General features: G+C 39.1%; 1 protein-coding gene across 5 annotated transcripts; it reads left to right on the forward strand.

Moving 5' to 3' along the window:
* LOC149117255 (uncharacterized) lies at positions 1-26,293 on the forward strand. 5 transcript variants are annotated; one of them, XM_089276937.1, is made up of 10 exons: positions 1-183; positions 4,326-4,379; positions 5,216-5,281; positions 6,010-6,087; positions 8,064-8,225; positions 8,937-9,014; positions 9,621-9,688; positions 17,476-17,586; positions 22,307-25,295; positions 25,648-26,293. In XM_089276937.1, the coding sequence occupies exons 3-9, from the start codon at positions 5,218-5,220 to the stop codon at positions 25,271-25,273; spliced, it is 3,528 nt and encodes a 1,175-aa protein (XP_089133063.1). In that variant the 5' UTR covers positions 1-183; positions 4,326-4,379; positions 5,216-5,217; the 3' UTR covers positions 25,274-25,295; positions 25,648-26,293. The 5 variants fall into 5 exon arrangements, with proteins under 5 accessions (XP_089133063.1, XP_089133060.1, XP_089133055.1 ...); XM_089276934.1 differs by lacking the exon at positions 1-183 and adding an exon at positions 1,295-1,454; XM_089276929.1 differs by lacking the exon at positions 1-183 and adding an exon at positions 2,474-2,545.
* The last annotated feature ends 563 nt before the right edge of the window (positions 26,294-26,856 follow it).

A 26,856-nucleotide genomic window follows, 5' to 3' on the forward strand; every position in this document is an offset into this window, starting at 1 on the left:
CTGTCAGTCATTTTCTATACACGGTAAGGGCCTAGTCGATTCAGAAACTCAGACTTTTCCAATGTTTCTCAAGGACTCGTGTAGTAATTGCTGTAATCTGTTCTCCATAGGCTAGCAAGTCATCTGAGACCATCTGAATCATAGTTTTCTGTCTGATCAGCTGAGGTGAAGGTCTGAGCTGAGGTACGTATTCGATACATAATAAATGCATAATCTTTGTTGACGCATTTTGAATCCAGAAACTCAGACTTTTCTAATGTTTCTCACCGACTCGTGTAGTAATTGCTGTAATCTACTCTCCATAGGCTAGCAAGTCATCTGAGACCATCTCAATCATAGTTTTCTGGCTGATCAGCTGAGGTGAAGGTCTGAGCTGAGGTACGTATTCGATACACAAGACGAATTTTGAATCCACATGCACTGTCTGTGTGTTAGATCTGGTTTCTCGTGTGGAATGAAGTATTCAAATTTTGCTTAATATCTAAAAATCTTGCTGTTGTATGTGTTTTTTCTCAACGTTACTCAGTCATATGTATAAAATATCCAGAAACTGAGACACTGATCACTTGATATCACTGAAGTTTATTAAAGATCATTCAACTTCCCGTATCAAACGTGCTTTCCGGCCTCAACTTTATAGCCGAATATTCAATTGTTTCGTATTTAGTTTTCAAAGGGCGACTGTGTGTTTTTCAAAGGGAAGGAGGCAAGTTAGGCGATCTTAGTGGAGCTATGTCGTATCCGACTTTTAGCGGTGTTAATGTGTACTTTGTTGATGACTTTACTCGCTGGTGACTGAGAATTGCTCATTGTTAAGATAAAAATCCTTAAAACTATTCAAGCGTGAAAAAGAAAATGTCTGAACGAGAACAGTAAACTGTGATAGACTTCCGCTGTTGTAGGGGCTTTCGTGATATTCGCGAAGTAGCCTGCGAGGTAACTGTCTCTACAGCTCTTCTGAGTAGGGTGGGGTAAGTGAGAGCAAGGAGAACAAGAGAGGATGTGTCACGGATTGACATAGGTGATAGTCATTTGGCGTTTAATACTTGCGCAATAAAGTTGTATTCGTAATCAAAGATGCAAAACTAACACATAATGCCAAGTAATCAAGTCAGCAACATACAGACGACTTTTCGAATCCTTTCTCTTACACTATTACATTGATCACGTGTACAAGCCAGATTAATATTAGGATGTCACGAGCCAGATGCGCTGATCTCATGGAATGAGGGAAAATTCCCTATTTGATTATTTGTACTTAAAACTCTTGGTTTCGCTTTAAGTCATTTTCTATACACGGTAAGGGCCTAGTCGATTCAGAAACTCAGACTTTTCCAATATTTCTCAACGACTCGTGTATGCTGTAATCTATTCTTCATAGGCTAGCAAGTCATCTGAGACCATCTCAATCATAGTTTTCTGTCTGATCAGCTGAGGTGAAGGTCTGAGTTGAGGTACGTATTCGATACATAATAGATGCATAATCTTTGTTGACGCATTTTGAATCCATATGCCTTGTCTTTATTGTAGATCTGATTTCTCCTGAGGAGTAAAGCATTCAAATTTTGCTCCATATTTAAAAATGCTGCTGTTGTATGTGTTTTTTCTCAACTTTACTCAGTCATTTGTATAAAATATCCAGAAATTGAGACACTGATCACTTGATATCACTGCAGTTTATTAAAGGTCATTCAACTTCCCGTATCAAACGTGCTTTCCGGCCTCAACTTTATAGCCGAATATTCAATTGTTTCGTATTTAGTTTTAAAAGGGCGACTGTGTGTGTTTCAAAGGGGAAGGAGGCAAGTTAGGCGATCTTAGTGGAGCTATGTCGTATCCGACTTTTAGCGGTGTTAATGTGTACTTTGTTGATGACTTTACTCGCTGGTGACTGAGAATTGCTCATTGTCACGATAAAAATCCTTAAAACTATTCAAGTGTGAAAAAGAAAATGTCTGAACGAGAACAGTAAACTGTGATAGACTTGCGCTGTTGTAGGGGTTTTTGTGATATTCGCGAAGTAGCTCGCGAAGAAACTGTCTTTACAGCTCTGCTTAGCAGGGTGGGATAAGGGAGAGCATCAGGAGAACTAGACAGGATGTGTCATGGATTGACATAGCTGATAGTCATTTGGTGTTTAAATGCTTGCGCAATAAAGTTGTATTCGTAATCAAAGATGAAAAACTAACAAAAAATCAAGTAATTAATATACAGGCGACTTTTCGAATCCTTTCTTTTACACTATTTATCACGTGTACATATCAGATTAATACTAGGAGGCCACGAGCCAGATACGCTGATCTCTTATGGAATGAGGGAAAAACCCCTATTTGATTATTTGTACTTAAAACTCTTGGTTTCGCTTTAAGTCATTTTCTATACACGGTAAGGGCCTAGTCGATTTAGAAACTCAGACTTTTCCAATGTTTCTCAAGGACTCGTGTAGTAATTGCTGTAATCTGTTCGCCATAGGCTAGCAAGTCATCTGAGACCATCTCAATCATAGTTTTCTGTCTGATCAGCTGAGGTGAAGGTCTGAGCTGAGGTACGTATTCGATACATAATAGATGCATAATCTTTGTTGACGCATTTTGAATCCATATGCATTGTCTGTATCTTAGATCTGGTTTCTCGTGGGCAATGAAGTATTCAAATTTTGCGTAATATTTCAAAATGCTGCTGTTGTGTGTGCTTGTTTCTCAACGTTACTCAGTCATATGTATAAAATATCCAGAAATTGCGACACTGATCACTTGATTTCACCGAAGTTTATTGAAGGTTATTCAACTTCCCGTATCAAACGTGCTTTCCGGCCTCAACTTTATAGCCGATGATTCAATTGTTTCGTAGTCATTTTTCGAAGGGCGACTGTGTGTTTTTCAAAGGGAAGGAGCCAAGTTAGGCGATCTTAGTGGAGCTATGTCGTATCCGACTTTTAGCGGTGTTAATGTGTACTTTGTTGATGACTTTACTCGCTGGTGACTGAGAATTGCTCACTGTTACGACATAAATCCTTGAAACTAATCAAGAGTGAAAAAGAAAATGTCTGAACGAGAACAGTAATGCATCAGTCAATTCCAGCAGTGCCGATCCCTCCCCCAGGCTAACCCCCGGGCATTAGCATTTTTTTAGAAAAAATGGGCAAATTCCCCGGGGTGGGGACACATAAGCTGTCTAAATGCCCCGGGGTGAGGACGAAGAATGAGGGCAAATGTCCCGCCCCTGGGATCGTCGCCTCCCAACACTTCTGCAGTTTTTTAATTAATCAGTGAATAAAACGGTCAACTGTTCAGTATTTTAATGCAACGGTAAGACGTCAAGGACAACAGTACGTGTTAGTTCATTCTGATTATATTTATTTCTTTATTTGTTTTTAACAGTTTGCTAGGTAATAGCTTGGATTGCGGCGGCTAGTTTTGAATGCGAAATGCGAAATAGTCGTGTTCACGGCAGTGATTGTTTTGTGATAAACAAAATATAGTTCACCTTGTCGCTTACATTTATATGCTTACAAGTAATGAAGAAATATCTAAAATTGAGAAAACATACCTTAAAAAACATTTGCAAGTTTCTCTAGTCCCTGACGGACAAGCCATTGTTCGACAAATGCCTCGTCTTTCCCAATGAACTCATCCATGGCACTTTCCAAAACACGTTTGTCGAATGCCCGGGGGTCGCCCCGGGGTATGCAAATGCCCAGCTCCCGGGCCGCGTTAAAATTGCGGATGCCCCACCCCCGGGACTGACAACGTGAGCAAATGCCCCGCGGTTTCCCAGGGGGGGATGGGCACTGCTGGAATTGACTGATGCATAAACTGTGATAGACTTCCGCTGTTCTAGGGTTTTTGTGATATTCGCAAAGTAGCCTGCGAGGAAACTGTCTTTACAGCTCTTCTGAGCAGGGTGGGGAAAGGAGAACAAGGGGAACTAGTCAGCATGTGTCACGGATTGACATAGCTTATAGTCATTTGGTGTTTAAACACTTGTGCAATAAAGTTGTTTTCGTAATCAAAGATGAAAAACTAACAAAAAATACCAAGTAATCAAGTAAGTAACATACAGGTGACTTGTCGAATCCTTTCTCATACACTATTCATCACGTGTACACGCCAGCTTAGGTCACGAGCCAGATGTGCTGATCTTTCATGGAATGAGCGAAAAACCCCTATTTGATTATTTGTACTTAAACTTTTGGTTTCACGTTCAGCCGTTTTACAATGCATGGTAACGTACGTTTAGCAGAAGTTTCGAAGATTCAGGAACTCAAGCTCCTTCAATGTTTCTCACGGACCCGTGCAGTAATTGCTGTAAACTTTTCTCCATAGGCTAGCGAGTCATCTGAATTATAGTTTTCTGTTTAGCCCAGCTGAAGGCCTGAGGTAGGTATTCTATATGATTATTGCTTAGCTCTCTGATTTGAACCCTCTGTAGAGATAAAACAAATATACAACGGACGACAGCGAAGATGCAGAATTGCAGTCTCCTTCGCCGGTATTAAGAATGCATATGCAAAACGTTTAGTCAACCGTGTTTACTGAATTTGTGGGGGGGGGGGGGGGGGGAGGGCTGGTGCAAACTTTCTGCGCGTTCGAAGAAATACGTTTTGACTTCTTTCTTTAATCTTACCTCTTTTACGCCTGATTGTCCGTGCCGATAAAATGTTATGAATCAAGGTAAAAGTAACTTCTATTTCGGTTTTGTGTTTGAAAACGACCACCTTAGTTAAGTATAAACTCTTACTTGTGACTTCTATGCAAGTCAGGCAACCGTTACATTCAAAACTTGGCCTTTCTGCCAAAGGCTAAATACAATTTTTTGACGGCTCTGTTGGAAACTTTCATCGTGCTCTTATAGAACGTTCTGTCACGTGTACTACGGTCATACTTTCGTATGGTCACGAGGCACATCGATGTTTTAAATACTAGGTGCACCCCTATCGCCTGACCTATTTTTACTATTGTAGAAATCAGCGCTCTAGAATTGTTTCCCTTGTACACGCTCTTAACAAGCAAATTGACATCTTTGTAACTGACCGAGTCTGGCGGGCTGCTGTCATGAAAGATTATTGAAACGGGATTGTTTGACTTTAAGCAAGTTCAAGACAGTCATGTTCATAAATGGTGTTTGGTAGTGAGGTTTAGAAAAAGACTAATATGGCTAGATTCGATAATGTGAACAAAAAGAATACGAATATTTGTTTTCCTTTGTATTTTAGTCATGGCGGAAAGTGAAATTAAGTCACGTGAAGCAAAAGTGAATTTTGATGAAGATGTTTTAGCAGGTAAGAAGGCAAAACTGGATATACATTTGACAAGAAATGGAGTATTTATCGTCAGTTTCAGTGTGCGGCTGGTGTAAACGTATGAAATATTTCAAAGCAAACTAACTGGTTTTAAAATAGTCGTGGAACTTGAAGCGCAATGTTATCTTGGAGTGAACAAGGTCTACAATGCAGACTGTGGAAATCTAATATCATCCACTGTAATTTACGAGGCTTGGATGCCCTTAATACCTGGAAACGGTAAAAAAGAAAAATAACTTAAGATGTAATGAGGCGAGACAAGACAAAAGACAGACCCCAGACCTTCTTTTACAGAACTATTTTGCTGCTTTGCAACGTTATTTGTTAGTAATTGTCATTAATGTTAATTGTGTTTTAAGTTATTGCTGGTAGTTATGAAATAGAGCAGCTTTCAATTGAGTATCGTTACTAAACCTAAACCAAAGTAATCACTCTAGCCAATTACAAAGGTCACAGACAATCCAGTGAACCAATCAAAACTAAGTAAAAACATGTAACTGAAGCAAAGCGCGGGAAAACGTGTGCGAACGAATAAGGATTGGTTTTGGTTTCTCTTCTGATTGGCTGTAAAAGTGGCACAAGTTTCTTCAGCCAATCGTGTAGGGTATAGTTATACAAAACCAATTACTTTTCAACACTCAAATGAAAACCGCTCTATAAAAGAGTTTTTCAATAAAAAAGTGAAGTTTCCTTTCCCGACGTATTAGCAGTCATAGCCCAAGGCCCAGCTCCAGGCCCAGGCCCTTCTGATGAAAAACTTGATTTTGATCATGATACTCTAAGAGGTAAGAAAATAAATGCCGATTAGTTTATTATATAACACATTAGTAGTTTTACACCAAATCGAACCTGTTGGGTAAGTTTTGGTGGGAGTTTGAGCCATTCGCCATTTCCACATCCCCCTTAATACACCTTGTTTGCTCCCCAAAATTTTGCATAAGTATTGGCTTCAGTTTCTCTTGGGACGACTGTAATACCCAGGAGAGAGGGGAAACAAAGGTTACGCAGAAATTTGGGGGGCAAACAAGGTGTATTATGGGAGATGCGGAAATGGCCAATGGCTAACGAACCAAGCCCCGCGGTCAGCGGTTGGATCGCCGGGGGAACCCTTGGATAACAAAAAATAATAATATTTTTTTGATTAGTTATTGACGAGATCATACGGGCTGCCATATCGCCGAAGCTGAAGTGTACCAAAAAGGTACAATTAAGCATTTAAGTGGTACTATGAAGAAAATCGCATCCTTCCTATTTAAGCTATTTTTAAAACTTAGACAAGTAGTCTTTGCGAGAAGAAAAACGCTGTTTACTATTTTCAAATATCTCTTTTCGTTCCAGAGACATTCAAGTTTTTAAGATATGCAAATTGGCTAAGTGGTGACGTCATAAACTCAACCATATTTTGATCAAATGTGCTGAACAAAGATATCTCAGCTAGGTTTAATCAGTAATGTTTGATTCTTGGCAGTACGATTCTAATATAGGTGCTCCACAATATGAACCTAACATATTTGTTACCATGGCAACATACTGGTTCCAGGTCTCCCTGATATTGAAGGCTTTTCTGGCCATCTGTAGCGTTCTGTATTGATATTTGCCAATGGTACCGGATCAATATGATCTAGCTGGCATATAAATATCTTAGGTGGAGTTCATGGCCTTGTTTAACGTTTTTCGAACTAAAAATCACTAAAATATTGAAATTAGGCTGGAGGGAACTGGAAAAGAGTGGGTTTCAGTGGGAACTGAAACTATTATAGTCATAAGTGCGTTGCATGTAGAACAAATAGCTTACCAAGTTTCAATGGTTTTTGCTGCAATTGGACCGAGATAGCTCTACTTACATACTTGATGTAATATTTGGTTGAGTGTATGACGTCATCAGTCCTCTCATTTGCGTAGTTAACACATTTTCAAACTTTTAAAAACATCACCAGAACTAATGCAGATATCTGCATACGGTAAACGGTATTTTTAATCTTTCGTAGAATTCTATGATTAACCTAAAAATTCAAGGGGCAAAAATTTGATCATAGTACCACTTAAACTGTATTTTAATTCGACCCAAAAGCTGGCCACATCAGATCGTTAATCAGTGATTTCATATCTTGTTTTTCCTTTTAACAAAAGAGTAAATCATTAACCGTTTGGTTTACATGTAAAGCTTCACCGAGATGCAAACAACTGTTCACGTTGACCACTTTTATCTTCCACTACGTAGTAGTGTAGCAAGACTGGGGTGGACTTAAGGCTGGTTTACACTAGCGCATTCCCATAAGCATAAACCGACATACGAAGATGCAGCAAGATGATGATAATTAGCGCCTTTTCCCAGACAAAAGTCGCAAATTATCAACATGTTACCGCGTTTGCGCATGTCGGCTTATGCTTATGCGCTAGTGTAAACCAGCCTTTTTCGATAAAATACCTTACAGATTTGATATTTAAATTAAAATGGTAACTACTGCAACAAAGTGACAACTCACAGACCGTTTCACAGAAAAGAACTTAAAAGATTTAAATGTTATTTTATTCAGACGTGTTTTTCAGGGTTAAGTCAGGCTCGGATATAAAATCTAGTAATACATAATGTTAGCTGTGCATAGCTGTGTTCTCCTCACGTTCACCTAACTCCTTGCGCCAAAGTGGCGCATAAGACCTGTCTCACTCTGCAAGAAAATGGACAATGTAATGGAAACAAATTAAACAATACTTAGCCGAACAAAATAAGTTGCTAATCAAATCTGTTTTGCTTTTTCAGCGATAGCAGAAGTCTATCAGGAGGAAGGTGACAAAGAATTCGCAAGAAAAGAAGTTTGTAACGCGATATACTTCTACACAGAAGGAATTTATGTGAACTGTAAGGATTTCCAGCTGAATGCCAAGCTGTACAGCAACAGGGCAACAGCGTATTACCATTTCGGTAAGATTTTGATCTTGTCAGTTTCAAATTTACCCAACAATCAAAAGAAGTTGTTGCTTTCTTTGCGTTCAGCCTTTCAATGATTATAATAGAAACTATCATTTGAACAGATTATATTGGGAAACTAACTTTCCGGGGAAAACTATTAGTCCATAGAAATAAATACTTAATTGTCAAGTCAAGAGAGATGCTAAGTGATGCTGCTGTATAAAAAATATGTTAATTGTATTTGGAATGTCCCTACTATCAATCTAAGACGAGCTTTGACAAAGGTTGCAATTCAGCTTGCTTCAGGCCATGGTAATCCAAAACCTCCTTGGTCTGCTGTTTAGCTTGTCTTGTTTTATATTACCCTCAGATCTAATTTACTCTGCTGTGTTGGCGAAGAATCGTTCAAGTTTTACTCTTTCTCAGTATTAAACCTAATTAAAACGCAACAGTTTTATTCCCTACTGCCCGGTCGTTTGTTCCCATCACCCGATGACTCCCCATAACGTGCCCTTGGAGGTTTGAGTTATTGGGAGTCATCCGTATTTCAAGGATCGGAACAGATCCGTTGCGTGCCACTAAGTTGAGAGGGGTCTGAACATTGAAAGAAGACACGCACATTGCATATCTCTACAACCTCGTGACCTCTTATCGTTTTCACTTTTTCGCTACTTCTTCGTCTTCTGTACAGAAAATTTTTTTTTTTTCAATTCTGTTACTCAGGGAATTTCCACGAGGCCCTGAATAATGCAACGGCTGCAGTCAATTTGGAAACAACTTTGATTAAGGCCATAGAAACAGGTAAAATCCTTGACTCAACTAATTTACAACATGAATTTTACAATAACTGCAGAAATTATCGCGCGCTCGTTACGTTGGCTAATTTTTGATGTCAAGAAGCAAACAGACGCCTTAATTTATAACTTATGCGATGTTGATGCGACGAGCAAAAGCGGCTGAGCGGACAATTTGACGATTTATTATTGTAAAAAACAAATTGACGCCAGTTTTTCATGCGTCTGTCCTGTCGTTGACAATAAATTTCGTCATAACATTGTCAAAGTAGCTAGTCTGTGGATCCACTCGGCTATCACCTCGTGGATCCACAGCTATTTTGACAATGTTATGATGAAATTCATGATCAATAACAGGGTAGACGCATGAAAAACGGGCTTCAATTTGTTAAATGGAAAGCAGCTTTCGTATCGAATTCTTCAAATGCAAATGACATTAATATCTTTTCAGCAATATTCCCTCGCATGAGCCTCCATTTCAAGCTATTTCGAGTTCAATACCAAATTACGAATATGGCTTTTTACAAGAATAAATCAGGTTTTGGGTGTTTCCACCTGTGCATTAATATTGTAGATAGTATTTTGTGACCTGATATTAAATTATTTGTTGCAGGTGCAAGTGCTTGTGAGCACCTACAGTGTTATCGAGACGCCATGTCGTGGTGTGAGAAGGGATTGGCAGTATCCTTTATAATATCAATTATTCATGTTCTTTGCCAGCTGTAAAAGGAACTATCATGATACCTATAGCGATTCCAGCGAAAGTTGTTAAGAGGTAAATTACAAAAAGCTGTGTTGTCTCTGCCTTATATATATGCCGCTAAAATCCCGCTAAGCATAATGAGGCGTCAAGAAGTCTTACAGCCGTGGTTATGGTAGCTTCAGGCTATTTACAAAAGTCACAATGATTTCAAAGTAAATTGTAATTGCAAAAACCTAAGGCTTCCATCAAACCCCTTCTCCACTGTACAGTCTTGAAAGAATGAGTTGTTACTTCAAGGGGCAACTTGATTGAGATTCTCATCAGGAGAAACGAATAGCCATCTCCGACTTAAAGGAAGAATAGTTTTAGGAAATAATATAGAGTTTGAAAGCCAATTTTTATACGCTCAGTTGCTTGGCAACCCAGAGAACAACTTAGAGATTAAATTGTGTAATTGTAACAAAAGTGAAATGTTGCTTTCTCGAAAATTATTAATCTACACACTATTTCTAGGCTGCCTTTTCTTCAGATCAACAGAGCCGCCATTTTTCTAAAGGTTTACCAAGATGACTTTGCTGTGATTTTTTTCTCGCACTGACTTTCACGTGAGGTCAAATCCCTTTGTACTCCAACGTGCCAAATTCTCATTCAAATTTCCTACAAAAAATATCCTTTGATTCTTACAGTCTCGAAATAAGTCACTCATTGGATAACTATGCCGTGCACAGTATTCTTCGCCTGTTAGGTTTGCTAGTTTACATTAATTTCTACCCGCCCACGTTACTTACCAATTTCAGTTTATTACATAGCAATTGATAGATTAGTGTTTCTTAAAGATATCTGTTGTTTACTAGCTGGGAGGTCCGTATAGTGAATCAAAGGCCCTATGCCTGGGCTGTCTCGTGTCACTTGTGCGAAGAAATCCACTGCCAAACCAAACAAGTGTAGTGCAAGCGTAACACTAGATCAACTAGACAGGATACATTTTCACCTCCGTTAATTTTACGGATAAAATTTGACAAGGGCCGATTCGACCCTTATTGTTAACAGTAGCGCATTTAGGGGAGGGGGACGGGAGGCCCGCCCCCACCCCACCCCCCACCTTATTTTGGGTGAAAAAAGAATCGCAGAAGGAAGAAAACCCGGCAGGGCAAGCAAGAAAAACAAAAACGAACCCCCCCCCCCTTAGCTCAAAGACTGGATATTGCCCCCCTGCCCCCCCCCTTTAGCTCAAGGTCTGGATCCGCCACTGCTGTTAATTAACTTTTGTAAGTTATACCTGTTCTCTTCCTCTCGGAAAGTATGGATCATGCAATAGTTTTAAATCGGCTCATTGCAATCCCTAGATTTTCCATGTCTTCCATTTCAGGAATGTTCACGCGGCTCTGTGTTTAAGACAATTTAAGCTTAAGGGCCCATTAACCGATATTTTCGAGCCGTTGCTAAGGAAAATTTATTCTCATATAACCTCATCATTTTTAGTTATTTCAGAGTTATTTCATGTGTTTTAACCTTTTCATGATCAGCAGCACTAGTGATGACGTCTTCAGGCAACGCCCATGGTCACGTGACTAATACTGAAAAAACGCGAAGGCTCCCAGGCAAATTACATTACCGAGATTTTTTTCATTGATTTAATATTTTAATTTAAATCTTCATTACGCTATGAATAGATTTTGTTTCATTTCTAAAAGGTCAGATTTTGAGAGAATTTCAAAATATTAAAAGTTTGGTAATTTTCTGAAAAAAGCATGATTTCGAAAAAGGAATGCATAGCTATGTTTCCAGCGTTGGCTTTAATCGAAATCCGTCCAAAAACGCTGGATTTAATGAAAAACCGCGTTTCCTTTAGCATTTAACGAAACCGGAAGTGCGCCCGATATATATGGGAAGTTACCCTATCAGCGCGTGCGCAATTTACACTACCAGCGCTCTTCGGTAAGATCAAACACAGCTACACGGAGTTAGTTTTTCTCTTTCTATTGCTCTTGTTTTTCTTTTTTCTCATATTTTGTCTTTGCTTGTACTTCTGTTACTTTGCATTTTGTGAAACACAAAGAAAAACATATAAAATGTGAGCGAATTTGGAAGTTATTGAGTTGTTTTTATTTTCCGCGCACAGGCTGACGTAAGTAACCGGAAGTGAAATTTCACCTCCTTAGCAACGCGCGCGAGCGCGCGCATAAATCGGTTAATGGGCCCTTAAATCTGTTGTTTGTTGTTATATTTCATGGATTGAAATGATACTAATATCAGAAGAATCGAAAACCAGTCAACGAGAATAAGTTCTGGGTCAGAATTCGCGTATTGCTTCAAAGTTTAGACTGTGTACATCAGGATGTACACGGGCTACTCCCATGCTAAGCCTGAAATGTAAAATAAGAGATATGCAAACGTCACACTTTCGGAAGCATTACGAAGCCAATTCGGTCTGACCTGATGCCCTGATCTGACCATGGTGGTATATATACAGGAAGATATTGATCACAAACCTAACAATTAATTTTTTGCCAGTTAAGGTTACAGTATACCTTCAGGGGTGTCTCGCGCGCAAGCGATGTAGCGCGTGCAGTTTAAGCTGTAGGTACCGAAACCCCTATATCAAATTAAAGCTTATGGGGCTGGCTATCAAACTATACCAAGAATTTTGAAAGGAAATGAACTATCGAATTTTTCACGACCACTAAATGCGAGCGCCCGAATCACCTTTCGAAAGCTACAAGTCAAAGCGAATTTCGTTTTTCGCCAATTTAATTTTTTCCTCGGTTTCAGGGCCCAAAGCCCTTAAAAAACGCGTCTGCGTTTTGGCATATTCAATTGCAGTAAGAAGTTACAGAACATTTTCGAAATAGGATTAAAAAAATGTGGAGTGATCGTACAAAAATCGCTCTCGAAGAAAAAGTATTTCGAAATTAACAATTCCCAGACACGCTTTTGTAGTTTATATGTTAAACTAGCCACTGTCCAAATTTAAGAGCAATTGAACAAATTCCCTTTGAGTTATAACTCTTTAAAGTGTCTGCCTCAAGTGAAAACATTTATTCGAGAAAACAGCGCTAAGAAAAATTTTCTGCTTCGCAAACAAACTCCGCCCACAAACGCCTTCAACTGGGTTCTCAGATAACTAAGCCAATCAGTGCAGAGAAAGTTTACTACCGTTAACCTCCTGGTGAAATTTACGCGCGAATCTCTAAAAAACTCTTGTGTTTCGCAATGCGCTCAAGGAACCGAAGGCAGAGAGATAATTTTTCTGTAGCTCGTTTTTTCTTGAAGCTGGTCTGGCAAAATGGAGAAGACTGAAAACGGATACGAACGCTAGAGTGGCTGAGCGAAGGAAACAAACACAAGAAAGCGCGGAGAGCAACTGTGTGTGGGCAACTGTGCATGGATAATATTTCAAATGGTCTCAATGAGTCCGACGATTCGTCGATATCGGACTCATCAGGAGAGTCTCTGTCAGCATCCCTGTTATTGCTGTCAAGTTCCGAAATTTTTACAGAACCTTTCTTTTCTCTTACCACGGATATTTGCCCGCCTTATACGATAACTATAGCTTCATCCGCGTGGCGAACTTTCGCTTCTTCACTCATTGATGTATTTTCATTCGTTCTTCGCTGTTTTCGCTTTTTCGAACTGGTCCATGGTTTAAACGTGGTCTATGTTTACTTATAACTTAATAGAGACACGCCTAATACTGATCAACTGAGTAGTCAATTCGTGACATCCATATAGGTAATTCCCGCGAAAATCGTCTCGGTTGATTGCATACGCGCTATAGGGCTGTCAATCAAGAGGTAAACTTTTACTTCCGGTGAAAACATAAAACCACCATTTCTCCGCCAATATTTAGCCTTTTTCAAAAATTTTTTTCAGAAATTAGAGATTTTTCTTCGACCACTATTTTGACCCAAAAATCCAAATTTGAAGAAAATTGCCGACCCGAAGGTATACTGTAACCTTAAACCGGTCTGCTTATTCGCAGAAAATGCATCTTAGAAGTTAGTTTTTTAATCCACTCATTGTCATCTTTAGATTTTTTTTCTTGCGTGACTGAAATCCGTCACTTCAGCATTTTCAGCCTCTTATTTGTTGTCAAATTTGATTTAAGCGCATGTTAGTTGCGTGAACCAAGGGCTCGGACACTAACAAAATAAAACGCTAAAAACGGCCTGTCAAAAATAGCTACAAACTTTTGAGTAGTCTCCACGCTCTTCATCCCAGTCCCCGCGAAAAATCAATAAGGAAAGTGTCTTAAATCTGTACAGCGTGGTTGAAACTCGTATTTCCAAAATCAATAGGCGAATCTTTGCTGACGTCATTGTTTACATTTTTCGTCATTAACATACGACTTTCCGCATAGAAGGCATCATGCTAGACACGATTTTACTAGAGAAACTTTAAGAGCTTGTGAAACTTAGTAAGTGGTGAAATTTCTGGCTCTTTGGGTGTAATATTCGAGGAGAAATTGGCTTTCAAAAACATCAAAATTTCTTTGTGGCAAAAGCGTTAATGAGCCCATACATTCTTTGTAAAATTTTTGAGCCTTTACGTGTAAACCCTCGTCGCACAAAAAGTATTCAATACATCGCGTATTCAATACATTCCTTGGGACAGTTAATGGTGCTGTGCCCTTTCAATATTAAGTATTAATCTCTTTGTAGCTCCATCAGAAACTGTATCGCTTATGGTAATGAGGCAAATATTGTAAACAAAGATTCTCCTGTAGCACCAAACGTCGTCAATTGACCAATTGTCCACGTGACTAAAGTCACGTGGACACGAGGATATGGAGGCGAGCGAGGTCTTGAAAATGCTTAAATTTTGTGCAAACTTTGAAGTTGTACTACGAAAACAAACTCTGTCAGTTGTTGGGAATCACTTGAAATCAGGCTTTTACACCGTAAATTAAATAGTAGAAAGCGAGGAAGTTCGTTAAGTGCATTCAACAGAAACTCTCTCAAATACACCAACGATCAGAGAGGTAGCCTCGACTGAAATTGACCCGTTTTTTAGTGAAAATAATAGGTCGAGAAAAACACAAGATGATGCACCATCACAGTGCCGACTTACAAACAACAAAACAACTCTCACAAACAAAGCACTTGTTTGAATTTACTTACGGTGACTTTCCTCGCCACTTTTAAGTGAATGGAGATAACACTGCAGCGGCAGATCCAGACCTTGAGCTAAGGGGGGACCCAGGTTTTGTTTTGATTGCCTTGCCGGCTTTTCTTCTTTCTGCGGTTTCTTCTTTCTTTACCCAAAATAAGGGGGGCCAGGGCCCTAGATCCGCCACTGCCTTGTGTTGATAAATCGTCGATGGAAGTGTACAAAAGGGCAAAGGTTGACGATTACAGTTAGTTCACTCACGAAAATTGATCAACACGACGATAACACCCGATATGAAGACGTTACCGAGACCAAGGTTAGAGATAGGAAAATCCGGACCAGGCTAAAAAATCAATCAGATTGTAGGATTCGTTACCGTGCCCTCTTCATATAAATAATACTAGTAATAATCATGGATTAGCTGAGTGCGTTCGAGTCAATACAGTTAAAACCTTTGGATACTGTCTTCAGAATTAATATTACTCTTGAAGCCGGATTTATTTTTGTTGATTGTCATGACGAACACATATTTTAATAATAATAGTGTTCACTTCTACACCAAAAGAACACTTAATTGTAATACTTACACAAATTCATGATAAATGAGGTGTTTGGCACACTGTTCATGAACTGGTATGTAAAACTAGCACACACACAAGATCGGGTTTCAAGTCGACATCGCTTATTTAAAGTTGAATAAATAAAGGGCCAAAATATTAAAAAAATATCAACAAAAAGAACTCGACCTGGTGTCTAAAACTGATAAGAAAACAAGAAATTATATTGCTTCATTGCCGTGCGACAAAATGCCCAACAGAAGCCGAGAAAACTGAATAGGGGAAATAAGTTTTAACTCATTGACTTCAGAGGACAAAACGAAAAGTTTCCATTCTTGTATTATATATAACGGCCAACATTTGAGAAAACAAAGGAAAATAAAAGCGAAAGACACGAGTAACAACCAATTTGAAAACAAGAAATGAAATAATTTCTTCGCCGCGTGACGAAACATTACAGCGCTGCGAATGAAAGATTAAAGTTGTAAATCAAAAACGCGACAAAACAAGCCAATTTTTCAGATCAATCGTATTTCAACCGTATTAAATTAGTAACCACTTAGTTCTTTTCTCAGCAGTTCTGTGATAGCTGTATAAGACTCCAAAAAATATATCTGAATGAAACCGAATAAACTAAACAAACCGCGTGGAGGTCGCCGTAAATTAAATATGCAGCAATCCAACGTGCAACAAGTTTCTGTTCACTTTTAAATCCTAAATTCATAAATTCATAAATACACGGAACCAATTGAAAAGAAATTTAAAAGCAAGCTCAATAACAATGAATTTTTATTCACCCGAGGTGAAGAAACCTATGTAAAAGCAAAAAATGTTCAAAATTTTCGCTAACGCGCTTCACTGCACAGCAGCATGTTCAAATTAATTCTTCACACTAAAGCGACAGCTTGAGCTTTTGCCGACGACGTCTCCGACTGTTGCATTCATTTTATCGGCCGTGGCGTTAGCAATCGTTCCAAAAGTTAAATTCAACTTCGAAGTAATACATATGGGTTATTGACCAAGTGTGAGGTCAAGATAGCTGGATATTGGCCAAGTTCTTTTTTGCGTGTTTATGGACTGAGACGGAGTCGAGGTCCATACCCTGGCATAAAAGAACGAGGCCAATGTCCAGTTATCTTGACCGAACAAGCTTGGCCAGTAAAGGATTTATTATATGGCTTTCGGGGAAATTTTTCTTGCGGGACACGGCGGGTAGTCCCGAGCGGGCAAGATAGCTCCATCTTGCCCGCTCGGGTAGCCAATCACAGCGCAGGGTTTGATTCATCTTGCCCGCTCACAGAGCTGGCCATACAATAATGTATATTACTATTTTTGTTTTCTAAAGTCCGGGAAACTGCTTTAACTCCGCGATCGATATTCAGAACTTAACTTACTTGAAAACGTACAACCGATCGTTATGGTTTGAGGACTCTGTACTCGTTGATCTTCCATTCTGAGGCCACGTGAACATTGATTTGTATTTTTCCTTTCTATTTTAAATCTCAAAGCAATAATTTCTCCATGTTATGAGTGAGAACAAGACCTTTGATTTGTAGATTTGGCACGCAACGCGCCATTACCAGTTCCCGGCGGCCAAAAAACTCTCACATGAGATCGAGGCCATTTGTGCAGCAAGCCAGCCAGCCAGGCAGGCAGCCACTCCAAGATGGCGTCCAAACCCTGAAATCATATGGCATCGACCGCGATCGATAACCGCGGGACATTTTAAATCCCCTGGGAATACTATGCGTTCTCCTTCGTCGAACGCAATAAATAATATGAACATAAATAGAAGTTATTAAACGAATTTCTTAGTATATATAACAACTGTCTCCATTGGACGCGAAAATATGCTCGGATATTTGTCCACAGACATTATCAGCTCCGAGAAGCTATTATATAATGTCCCTTGACAAATATCCCAGTATATTGTCGCGCCAAATGTAGGCTATTGTGCTTATTATCCTCCAAATATTTTTCGTAATACGCGCAGTCTTGAAAATCGGGGAACATCACTCGGATATTCCCCAAGCTGGGGGAATATTCAGTCACTTGACCCGTTATATTTTAATTATGTCATGTGCCTTAACCCTAAGCAGATTGACAAGGCTAACAAGACATTACTAGATTTACGAGCCAGGTGTGTTGGAGATCGAGTTAAATTACAAGAAGGAAAGAGCAATCCCGAAACTCTCTCCGTGAAGGGCAAGGTAAGTAATGCTAGAGGAAGATATATTCTCGGCTTTAAAGGGAAGATTAAATAATGCCGGACTTGATATAAGTTGTACAAGAAACCTCTTGTACGGAAACGTGCAATGAAATATACTTCTATTACTCATTATAAAATAACTGAGATACTACGCACGCTCTGATTGGTCAATAGAGTTGCTAAACCTATGTTCTATTGTACCGGTAAACAACGGTTTTCGATCTATGGCAGCTCTACGCGGAAACTAGGCAACTCGGAACTCTAGCGATAACAAATGTAATAAACAGTTTTGCCTTTCGCTGGCTGAGATATCAATAACACGAATATCTTTTCATTCAACATATACACGGAAATTTGCAAGGAAAAACAGGACCAGAAGTTGGTCATATAAAGCTTTATCTTTATCTTACCAACACACCACGGCAAAACTTTTACGCCGACTTCGGTTACGCTTGAGATTAAGATTACGGACGTTTTAAACCCCTATTTCGGCGCTTTCCACGGTCTGTGGAGGACGAAGTCATCTGGGCTTGACTGATCAATTTGGGTTGTCTAAAAAGCAGGGAAGAGATTTCTTTCTATCAGAAATTTTGCGTTCAAACTCAATGGATGCATCCATAACACGATAAATGAATTTGACTTCCACAAGCTTAGCTTTCAAGCAATAGTTTTCATTTAGCAAACTACAGAGAGAAACACGGACTTCATAGCCTCCAGCATAAGTAAATATATTCGGAATAAATTTCGGAGGCAGCGTTTCTGTTACTAACCTTTATTCCATTCGCAAAACTTTGGAAAGTTATCGTTTAAAATTGCGTTGAATCACTTCGCAGCACATGAAGTTTGGACTATTTGCACACTTTTCGTATAGCCTTTTACTTTCGTGATGACCGAGTCCACCGATTCCTTTGAGTGAATTAATATGCTTTTTGCCTTTCACCGATAACCTTTTCCTTTCTTTTCTTAAAGCTTTCTTAGCGTGAAATGTTTTCGTCGCTTTGCTCTGCGGATTTCGTATCCGGGTCGGAGTCTGTGCTTTCATTCTTTCAGTCGCTGTGATTGGTTTGTCGCGTCATGTCACGAATTTGATGACAATAAGCAACTTGATCACGGAAGTACAATAAATTTTCTCCTCATTGACAGACTTTTTCCATAGTTATTTCATAAAAGCGATAGACCACTCTTTCTTTGGGTTCGCCGGCGCAATAAACCACTTGGGAGGTTGGGGGAACACTCGAAAAGTATGTAAATCACGAGCCGTTAGGCGAGTGATTTACAAACTTTTCTCGTGTTCTCCCAACATCCCGCGTAGTTTATTGCGCCAGTAAACCAATAGAAAGAGTGGTCGATTGCTTAATTAGAAGCAAAGAGCTAGCACGAGCTGTTAACGTAACAATGACTCGAGCAAAGATAATTTACAGTTCGAGAATTAAAATAAGACGAAATAGAAAACATCTTTTTGTTTGTATCCGTTTTCTCTATATATACAAGCATTCTGTCACTAATGCTGTTCTCTTTATTGACTACGCTACTTAATATCTATTTTATTTTAGTAGAATTCTAGTATTACACTAATGCAGATGCTGCAATCTGATTGGCTGAGCTACTCATATACTATTGTGGACGTTTTTCCGAAGTTTTTGAACCTTTGATTTCGTTGAAACGTAAAGTTCAATAATGCGTAGAAAAATAACTAGAAACCGTTATTTGCGTTTATTTCAGTCGGAATTCTACTTAAAAAAATTAGATTATTCGCTCTCGATTTCTATGAGGCGATAGTTGACGAGGCAGAAGGCCTCATCAACTATTACCTCATAAAAAATCTGGAGCTCATAATCTAATTGTAGAGTGCGCGTACTCTTGTAGCCTGCGGTTGTTAACAAAGTGGCGGCCGCTTCTTTATCTTTTCGAAGTGTCCGTGAAAAGAACTTAGGTAAAGTTTTTAACAACTTGTAGATTTGTACTCAAACAATTAGATTATTCGCTCTCGATTTGTATGCGTGATAGCTGAGTGGAGCTCAGCCCTCGTCATCTAGCAAGTGATAGAAATCTCGAGCTCATGATGTGATTGTCAAATGGAAACGCAAAAAGGAGAACTTATGCTTGTGCTCACATCAAATGAAAACGCGCTGCTGAAAGCATAAGCATATGAATAAACATCGTCCGCAATCTTTTTTTACTGTATCGAGGAGATAGCGAATGGAAACTACGGTAGTTATCAATTCCGCGATACGTACGTGCTCATCTTTACGTCAATTTGCCAGCGAGAACGTGTATGAAGATGTATGAAGATCTTCGGCAACACTCCGCTCCGCATCACATTTTCACCTCTCTTCACGCTGTTTGGAAATGCGACAAGGCATGGTTTCTACTGGGAGCGACCATTGCTAATCAAACTACTTCAACACTTACAATGTTGGACAATTTAAATTAAAAATTGAGACCACCCCTTGCCCCCATTTTATTGATAGAAAAAATGGTGCGCTTCGGGTTAAGGGCCAGTTCATCAGTGATTAGGGGAGAGGGGTGGTTTTATCTTTTTATCTTATCTTGTAACGAGTACATGTATATATTATCTTACCTTGTGTTTACTATTTACAATTTTTTCACTCTTTATGTAACTATATTGTTAAACTATACAAAGGCCGCATTCAACAAAACGAAGGCATTTTGACGTCTCTCCTCTATGTTAAGGAAGTAAAACATTAAGATTATTAATATTATAACCAACCACTCTTATACAGAAGAAGGGTATATTGATTGGCAGCGCCCTGGAATAATTGTAAGCATAATTATATTTTTTTAATTCTAACATTAGACTTCAAACAAAGCCATCGCAATCCAAGGGCAAAATTAATATACTTTGGTTTTTTTATGGATTTATTTTATTATGTTTGCTTACACTTTAAGATACTTTTGCTGCTACTTTGCACTAAAACAATAACAAAAGCTACGTACACTACATACAATACAACAGAGCTATTAACACGACTTGCAGTACAAGACAGCTTCTTCACCCTACTTACTTTTAACAATTATTTTAAGGAGCTTTACATTCGTAATGGCAATACATGTATTTTTCAAATTGCAAATTACCGTTATCTTTAAAATGGCACGTCCTTTTATCAATCTAATGCCTTTTAAAAGCATTAACAGGACAAAATGCGAAGAAGCATCATAAAAGAATACCAGAAACTTGATTTTCTATTCTTAACTTGTAATTTACTTTTGTAGTAAATTCAATCCAGTCAAGATTCCTCGCATTTACCTTGTGATAATGTAGATAATATTTAGCATATAATAAACATAGATTAAATTTTCTAACATTGTTATTACCCTTCCCGCACGCCATACCAAGCAATAATACGTAGTTTCCCGGGAATATTGAGTTGTTATGCATCTCATTGAACTAGTTCAACAGCCGATTGTGAAAAGAAGTTGTTGTACTACAGTTTTGAAATGTTTGAAGAACTGAGTCAGCCTCACCACAGTAGAAACATCTATTATTGTCTGTAATTCCATAGAGACTAAGCTCTTTCTTCGTAACGACAATGCGATCAATTAGTTTAAAGTAAAATTCTCTCAGTTGATTCTCTCTACAAATAGCCTTCACTCTATTAAAGATTTGGTTCCATGGCAAAGCCGTCGGAGCAAAGTTGCGGTCCCATTTTACTGGACCAGTGGCCAGAGGCTTCCGTTCATTGAGAAAAAGCCAATAATAGTCTTTACAGCTAAGTTTCAAGAAGTTGATGGTTAAGATCGAGGATAATTAAAATAGCGTGCTGCCGAATAAAAAGTTGACATTAGGCTTAGCACGCTCCTTGGTGTTTTTCCGTAAGGTGCTCGGGAACGCAGAGATTACTTGCAAATATTTGAAAAAATTACAATTAATTCCATAACGCTGTTGGAACAGTTCAACTGTAAAAAAAAACTACCGTGGGCGTCAATTACATCATGCAGCGTAAAGACACCCATTTCAACGGAATTGTGGTAAAAAACGGTCCTCCCGTTAATGAGGATATCTTTATTATTAAAGAGAATCATCTCTTGTTCATCCTGAGAGTTTTAAACACTTGTTAAGTCCAGGAAAGAAAACAAGATATCCTTGTAGAAGGATGGTATGTCTGAATCCTTTAGAAATTTCTTAACATAGTTGGAGCATAAGAGAAAATTAAAAAAAACCCATATTTTATAAAATAAAATTTTGGAATTGCTGACCAAGTATGATCTTCTTCGTCATCAGTTAAGCGTCCACGTTAAGCGCATGGACTTAATTTCAACCGCAAACCACCATCGCCACAATCCTGATATAAAACTTCTCTGTTGTTTTTGTCTGTTTTTTTCCATAAGAATTGGAAAGGTAGCGATTGGGTTAGAGATGCATATTTGTTTGGAGTGTCATCCATGGAAGCTGAGTAAACAATTTGAGACACTCCCAAACAGAGAACGTTCACGCAAACGCCAAGCTGCAAGTTTTGTCTTAAGATTATCCACTTTCTTAGTAAAGTTCTTCCGTTCATTGCCCATACTATCACACGAAATAAAGATTCCCAAGACTTTCACCGGTTCATTGGTTCAGGCTAGACCTGTTTAACCACCAAAGCGTTGTTTTGGAACGGTATCGATACTTTCAGCTATAAATCCCGATTTAGCACTTTGTACACTTTTTGGGTAAATATTCATGCTTTCGTCATTAACTGACATAAGTTTTTGTCTCATAGAAAAATACCACCACTTTACCGAATACTACCAAAGATATGAAAGCTAACACAGAAGAAGGAACCTGTTACATCAACGTTGCCACAGAAGTGGGAGACAGGGCTGGAGAAGGAAGCTCCTATGGTAGTCTTGGCAACGCCTATTACCATCCGGGAGATTTCAAAACAGCCATCGAGTACCATGAACTAGATCTAAAAATTGCTAAAAAAGTGGAAGACAGGGCTGGACAAAGAAGATCGTATGGTAATCGTGGCAATGCTTATCACAGTCTGGGAGATTTCAAAAAAGCCATCGAGTACCATGAGCTAGATCTAAAAATTGCCAAAGAAGTGGGAGACAGGGCTGGAGAAGGAAGCTCCTATGCTAATCTTGGCAATGCTTATGACAGTCTGGGAGATTTCAAAAAAGCCATCGAGTACCATGAACGTCATCTAAAAATTGCCAAAGAAGTGGGAGACAGGGCTGGAGAAGGAATGTCGTATGCTAATCTTGGCAATGCTTATGACAGTCTGGGAGATTTCAAAAAAGCCATCGAGTACCATGAACTAGATCTAAAAATTGCCAAAGAAGTGGGAGACAGGGCTGGAGAAGGAAGGTCGTATGCTAATCTTGGCAATGCTTATGACAGTCTGGGAGATTTCAAAAAAGCCATCGAGTACCATGAACTAGATCTAAAAATTGCCAAAGAAGTGGGAGACAGGGCTGGAGAAGGAATGTCGTATGCTAATCTTGGCAATACTTATGACAGTCTGGGAAATTTCAAAAAAGCCATCGAGTACCATGAACGTCATCTAAAAGTTGCCAAAGAAGTGGGAGACAGGGCTGGAGAAGGAAGCTCCTATGGTAATCTTGGCAATGCTTATCACAGTCTGGGAGATTTCAAAAAAGCCATCGAGTACCATGAACTAGATCTAAAAATTGCCAAAGAAGTGGGAGACAGGGCTGGAGAAGGAAGGTCGTATGCTAATCTTGGCAATGCTTATCACAGTCTGGGAGATTTCAAAAAAGCCATCGAATACCATGAGCTAGATCTAAAAATTGCCAAAGAAGTGGGAGACAGGGCTGGAGAAGGAATGTCTTATGGTAATCTTGGCAATGCTTATCACAGTCTGGGAGATTTCAAAAAAGCCATCGAGTACCATAAACGTCATCTAAAAATTGCCAAAGAAGTGGGAGACAGGGCTGGAGAAGGAATGTCTTATGGTAATCTTGGCAATGCTTATCACAGTCTGGGAGATTTCAAAAAAGCCATCGAGTACCATGAACTAGATCTAAAAATTGCCAAAGAAGTGGGAGACAGGGCTGGAGAAGGAATGTCTTATGGTAATCTTGGCAATGCTTATGACAGTCTGGGAGATTTCAAAAAAGCCATCGAGTACCATGAACCTCATCTAAAAATTGCCAAAGAAGTGGGAGACAGGGCTGGAGAAGGAATGTCTTATGGTAATCTTGGCAATGCTTATGACAGTCTGGGAGATTTCAAAAAAGCCATCGAGTACCATGAATGTCATCTAAAAATTGCCAAAGAAGTGGGAGACAGGCCTGGAGAAGCAAGTTCCTATGGTAATCTTGGTATTTGCTTTGAATCTATATGTTCTCTGCAGAAAGCCCTTGATTGTTATCATTCTAGCGTCCGATTGTTCAATGATCTTAGGCAGAATCTGCAAGGTAAAGATGAGTGGACAATTAGCTACCGCAATGTTAATAATGTGGTTTATACCAGATTATGGCGCCTGATTTTAAAACAAGGTGACGTAGTTGAGGCTTTGTTTGCTGCTGAGCAAGGACGTGCACAAGCTCTAAGAGATCTTATGAACTCAAAGTACGAAACTAAAACACCACATACTGGGGAAAAAATGACTTGCGACACATTAAAATGCCTCCCTTCAGATACAGTCTTTATGGCAGTTCACGAAAGAGAAATAATTTTCTGGATTATTCAAAATGGAAAAGATGTTCAATTAAGAAGAAAACAAATCAGTGATAATAATTCGAAGGAAAATGCGACCAGAGTGTTGGAGTCTTTAATTCACAATGCTCGTGAGAAAATTGGTGTCAGTATAGGTGGGAGATGCGAAGATCTTTCCACTCACTCATATCCCAATCCTTTAAGAACACTGTATGACGTTATCATTAGCCCCATCAAAGACTTGATTAATGGCAATGAACTGATATTTGTTCCCGAAGGTCCATTATGCTTGGCTCCTTATGCTGCATTCATGGATTCTAATTCAAAGTACTTAAGCGAGTATTTCAGAATCCGGGTCATTCCGTCATTGAATAGTTTGAAACTGATCAGAGATTGTTTACCAGATTACCACAAGAAGTCTGGGGCGCTGCTTGTGGGTGATCCATGCTTAGAGCAAGTTCGTTATTATGGGTTAAAGCTAGAAGAGCTGCCATTTGCAAAGATGGAAGTACAGATGATTGGGAAAATACTCAACACTATTCCCCTCACTGGAAAAGAGGCAACAAAAGCCCAAGTGTTGAGAAAACTCCCCTCAGTTGCTTTGGTGCACATTGCAGCACATGGTAGAATGGAAACAGGAGAAATTGCTCTGGCACCAAGCCCTATGCGAGCATCCCACATCCTTGTTGAAGAAGACTTCTTGCTAAGAATGAATGATGTGATGAGAGTTCAAATGCGAGCAGGACTGGTTGTGTTAAGTTGTTCCCATAGTGGCCATGGTGAGATTAAGGCTGAGGGTGTGGTTGGCATTGCACGAGCCTTCTTGGGTGCCGGTGCTCGTTCTGTTCTTGTGTCCCTGTGGGCAATTGACGACGAAGCCACTGTGGAGTTCATGAAGAGTTTCTACCTTCACCTAGTGGAAGGAAGAAGTTCCAGTGAATCTCTGAACCGCGCCATGAGGTGTCTGAGAGAGTCTGAGAAATTTAGCGAAGTGAAGCACTGGGCTCCATTTGTACTCATCGGTGATGATGTTACCTTGGACTTTGCTAAAGGCGATTAGATGAACTTCAATATATCTAAAGGTACTTAAGTGTTTGTTAAATGTCGAGATGATACAATCGGAAATTAAGTAATATTATTGAAGTTTCGACTTGGTGCACTTTCCTTTGTCACGCACAAATCACAATACTTTGGCACTTCTTGAAAATCTGAGATGACCGAATTAATTTACACGATACGTAAAACGTGTTGCAAAAGTGCAAACTTATTATGTAAAATACTACAATACTTGCGTTGCACGTTTGTGGTCGCCATGACGTTCTTCTTTGTTCCTGCAAGGAAATGAAATTATCAATAGCTTCAGAGAAGGTTAATAAAATGATCAAAGGTTCCAATCAATAGGAGCTAACAGTGTTGCTTTTTCTTACCTTTTAGGTTGTTCAGTGCGTCTATAAATACTGATGGGAGGACTCTTTTGATTTGTTATTACGAGACTGCTAAATACTATTAGCTTTTTTAGTGTACATAGCTAACTGACCAACATTGAGTTTGCAGGAAAATGCTTTTCTTCTGATTATACAGCATCTGAGTCGTATCATTGTGTATCGTAAAGGCTTTTGCAAACTTAATTTTAAAAATGAATCCCGCGATATTCGAGTCTACTATTTTATCTTACAGACTTGAACATGTTAGTTTATAGGACGGTTTTGAGAATCTTAGAAGTTATCACAAATTAATAGTAAACTCAGGAAATAACAACATTTTAGTCATTTCAGAAAATAAGAGTGTTCAAATTAAATATTCAAAAGTGAAAAGAATAAGTATTTCTCAGAGAACGCCTAGAAGCGAATGTTTGCGGAATTTAGTGGTTGTAACATGGTTACATTGTCATGTGTCGTGTAACGTATTTTGTGCACGTTGTTTGAATTTCTATTGATATCATTTTTTGTTTTACTCTCATGCAATGATTGTGGAACTGCTGAAGATAAGTAACAGTTCTAAAAGGGCCTCACGTTTTCGTACCTTATAATAAAGTTACAAGATTCAAGCTAAATAAACGGAACATATTGTTTAGCGTTCAGCAATTTTACTTCCTCTGTTATAACAGGTACTTTCCAAACAAATATTTGCCCTTAAAATTACCACCAGTTACAGGTAGTTCATCAGGACTACAAGTGGTGGTATCACACATTGCTACAACACAAGTTCCTTTAGCGCTGGGTGCACCTTCAGCTGCGTATTCTTTATATTCCTCTTTGGTCTAACATCCACAATCAAATTCAAAACCGTCCTCTGTCTGGAGACTTTCCACTCCACGCACTCATTTTTCTTCCTCGCAATCCTCGGAAACCATGTTTTTGTCACAACTTTCTTGAGTATTCTGTGCACTCTCCCCTTCTCCAAAGCAATCCAGGTAGTAAATGTGGGCCTCGTGTCGACCGGCAAGTGGAAATAGGAATACATGCCGTCCATGCCTATGCGGTCTACACACAGAAAGTCAAAAAATAAATAAATGAACAAATAAATTTGTTCTACCTCCCAACTCAAATACGTTTTCTGATTTGAGGTGAACGAATCACGTGTCATGGGTCAAAACTCACTAACTCCCTAGGGAAACAACAACTTGAATTTTCGACTTGCATG

This window comes from Orbicella faveolata, unplaced genomic scaffold (genome assembly GCF_042242905.1).
Source record: "Orbicella faveolata isolate gen_17 unplaced genomic scaffold, um_ofav_v1 contig_12, whole genome shotgun sequence".
Taxonomy (NCBI): domain Eukaryota; kingdom Metazoa; phylum Cnidaria; class Anthozoa; order Scleractinia; family Merulinidae; genus Orbicella; species Orbicella faveolata.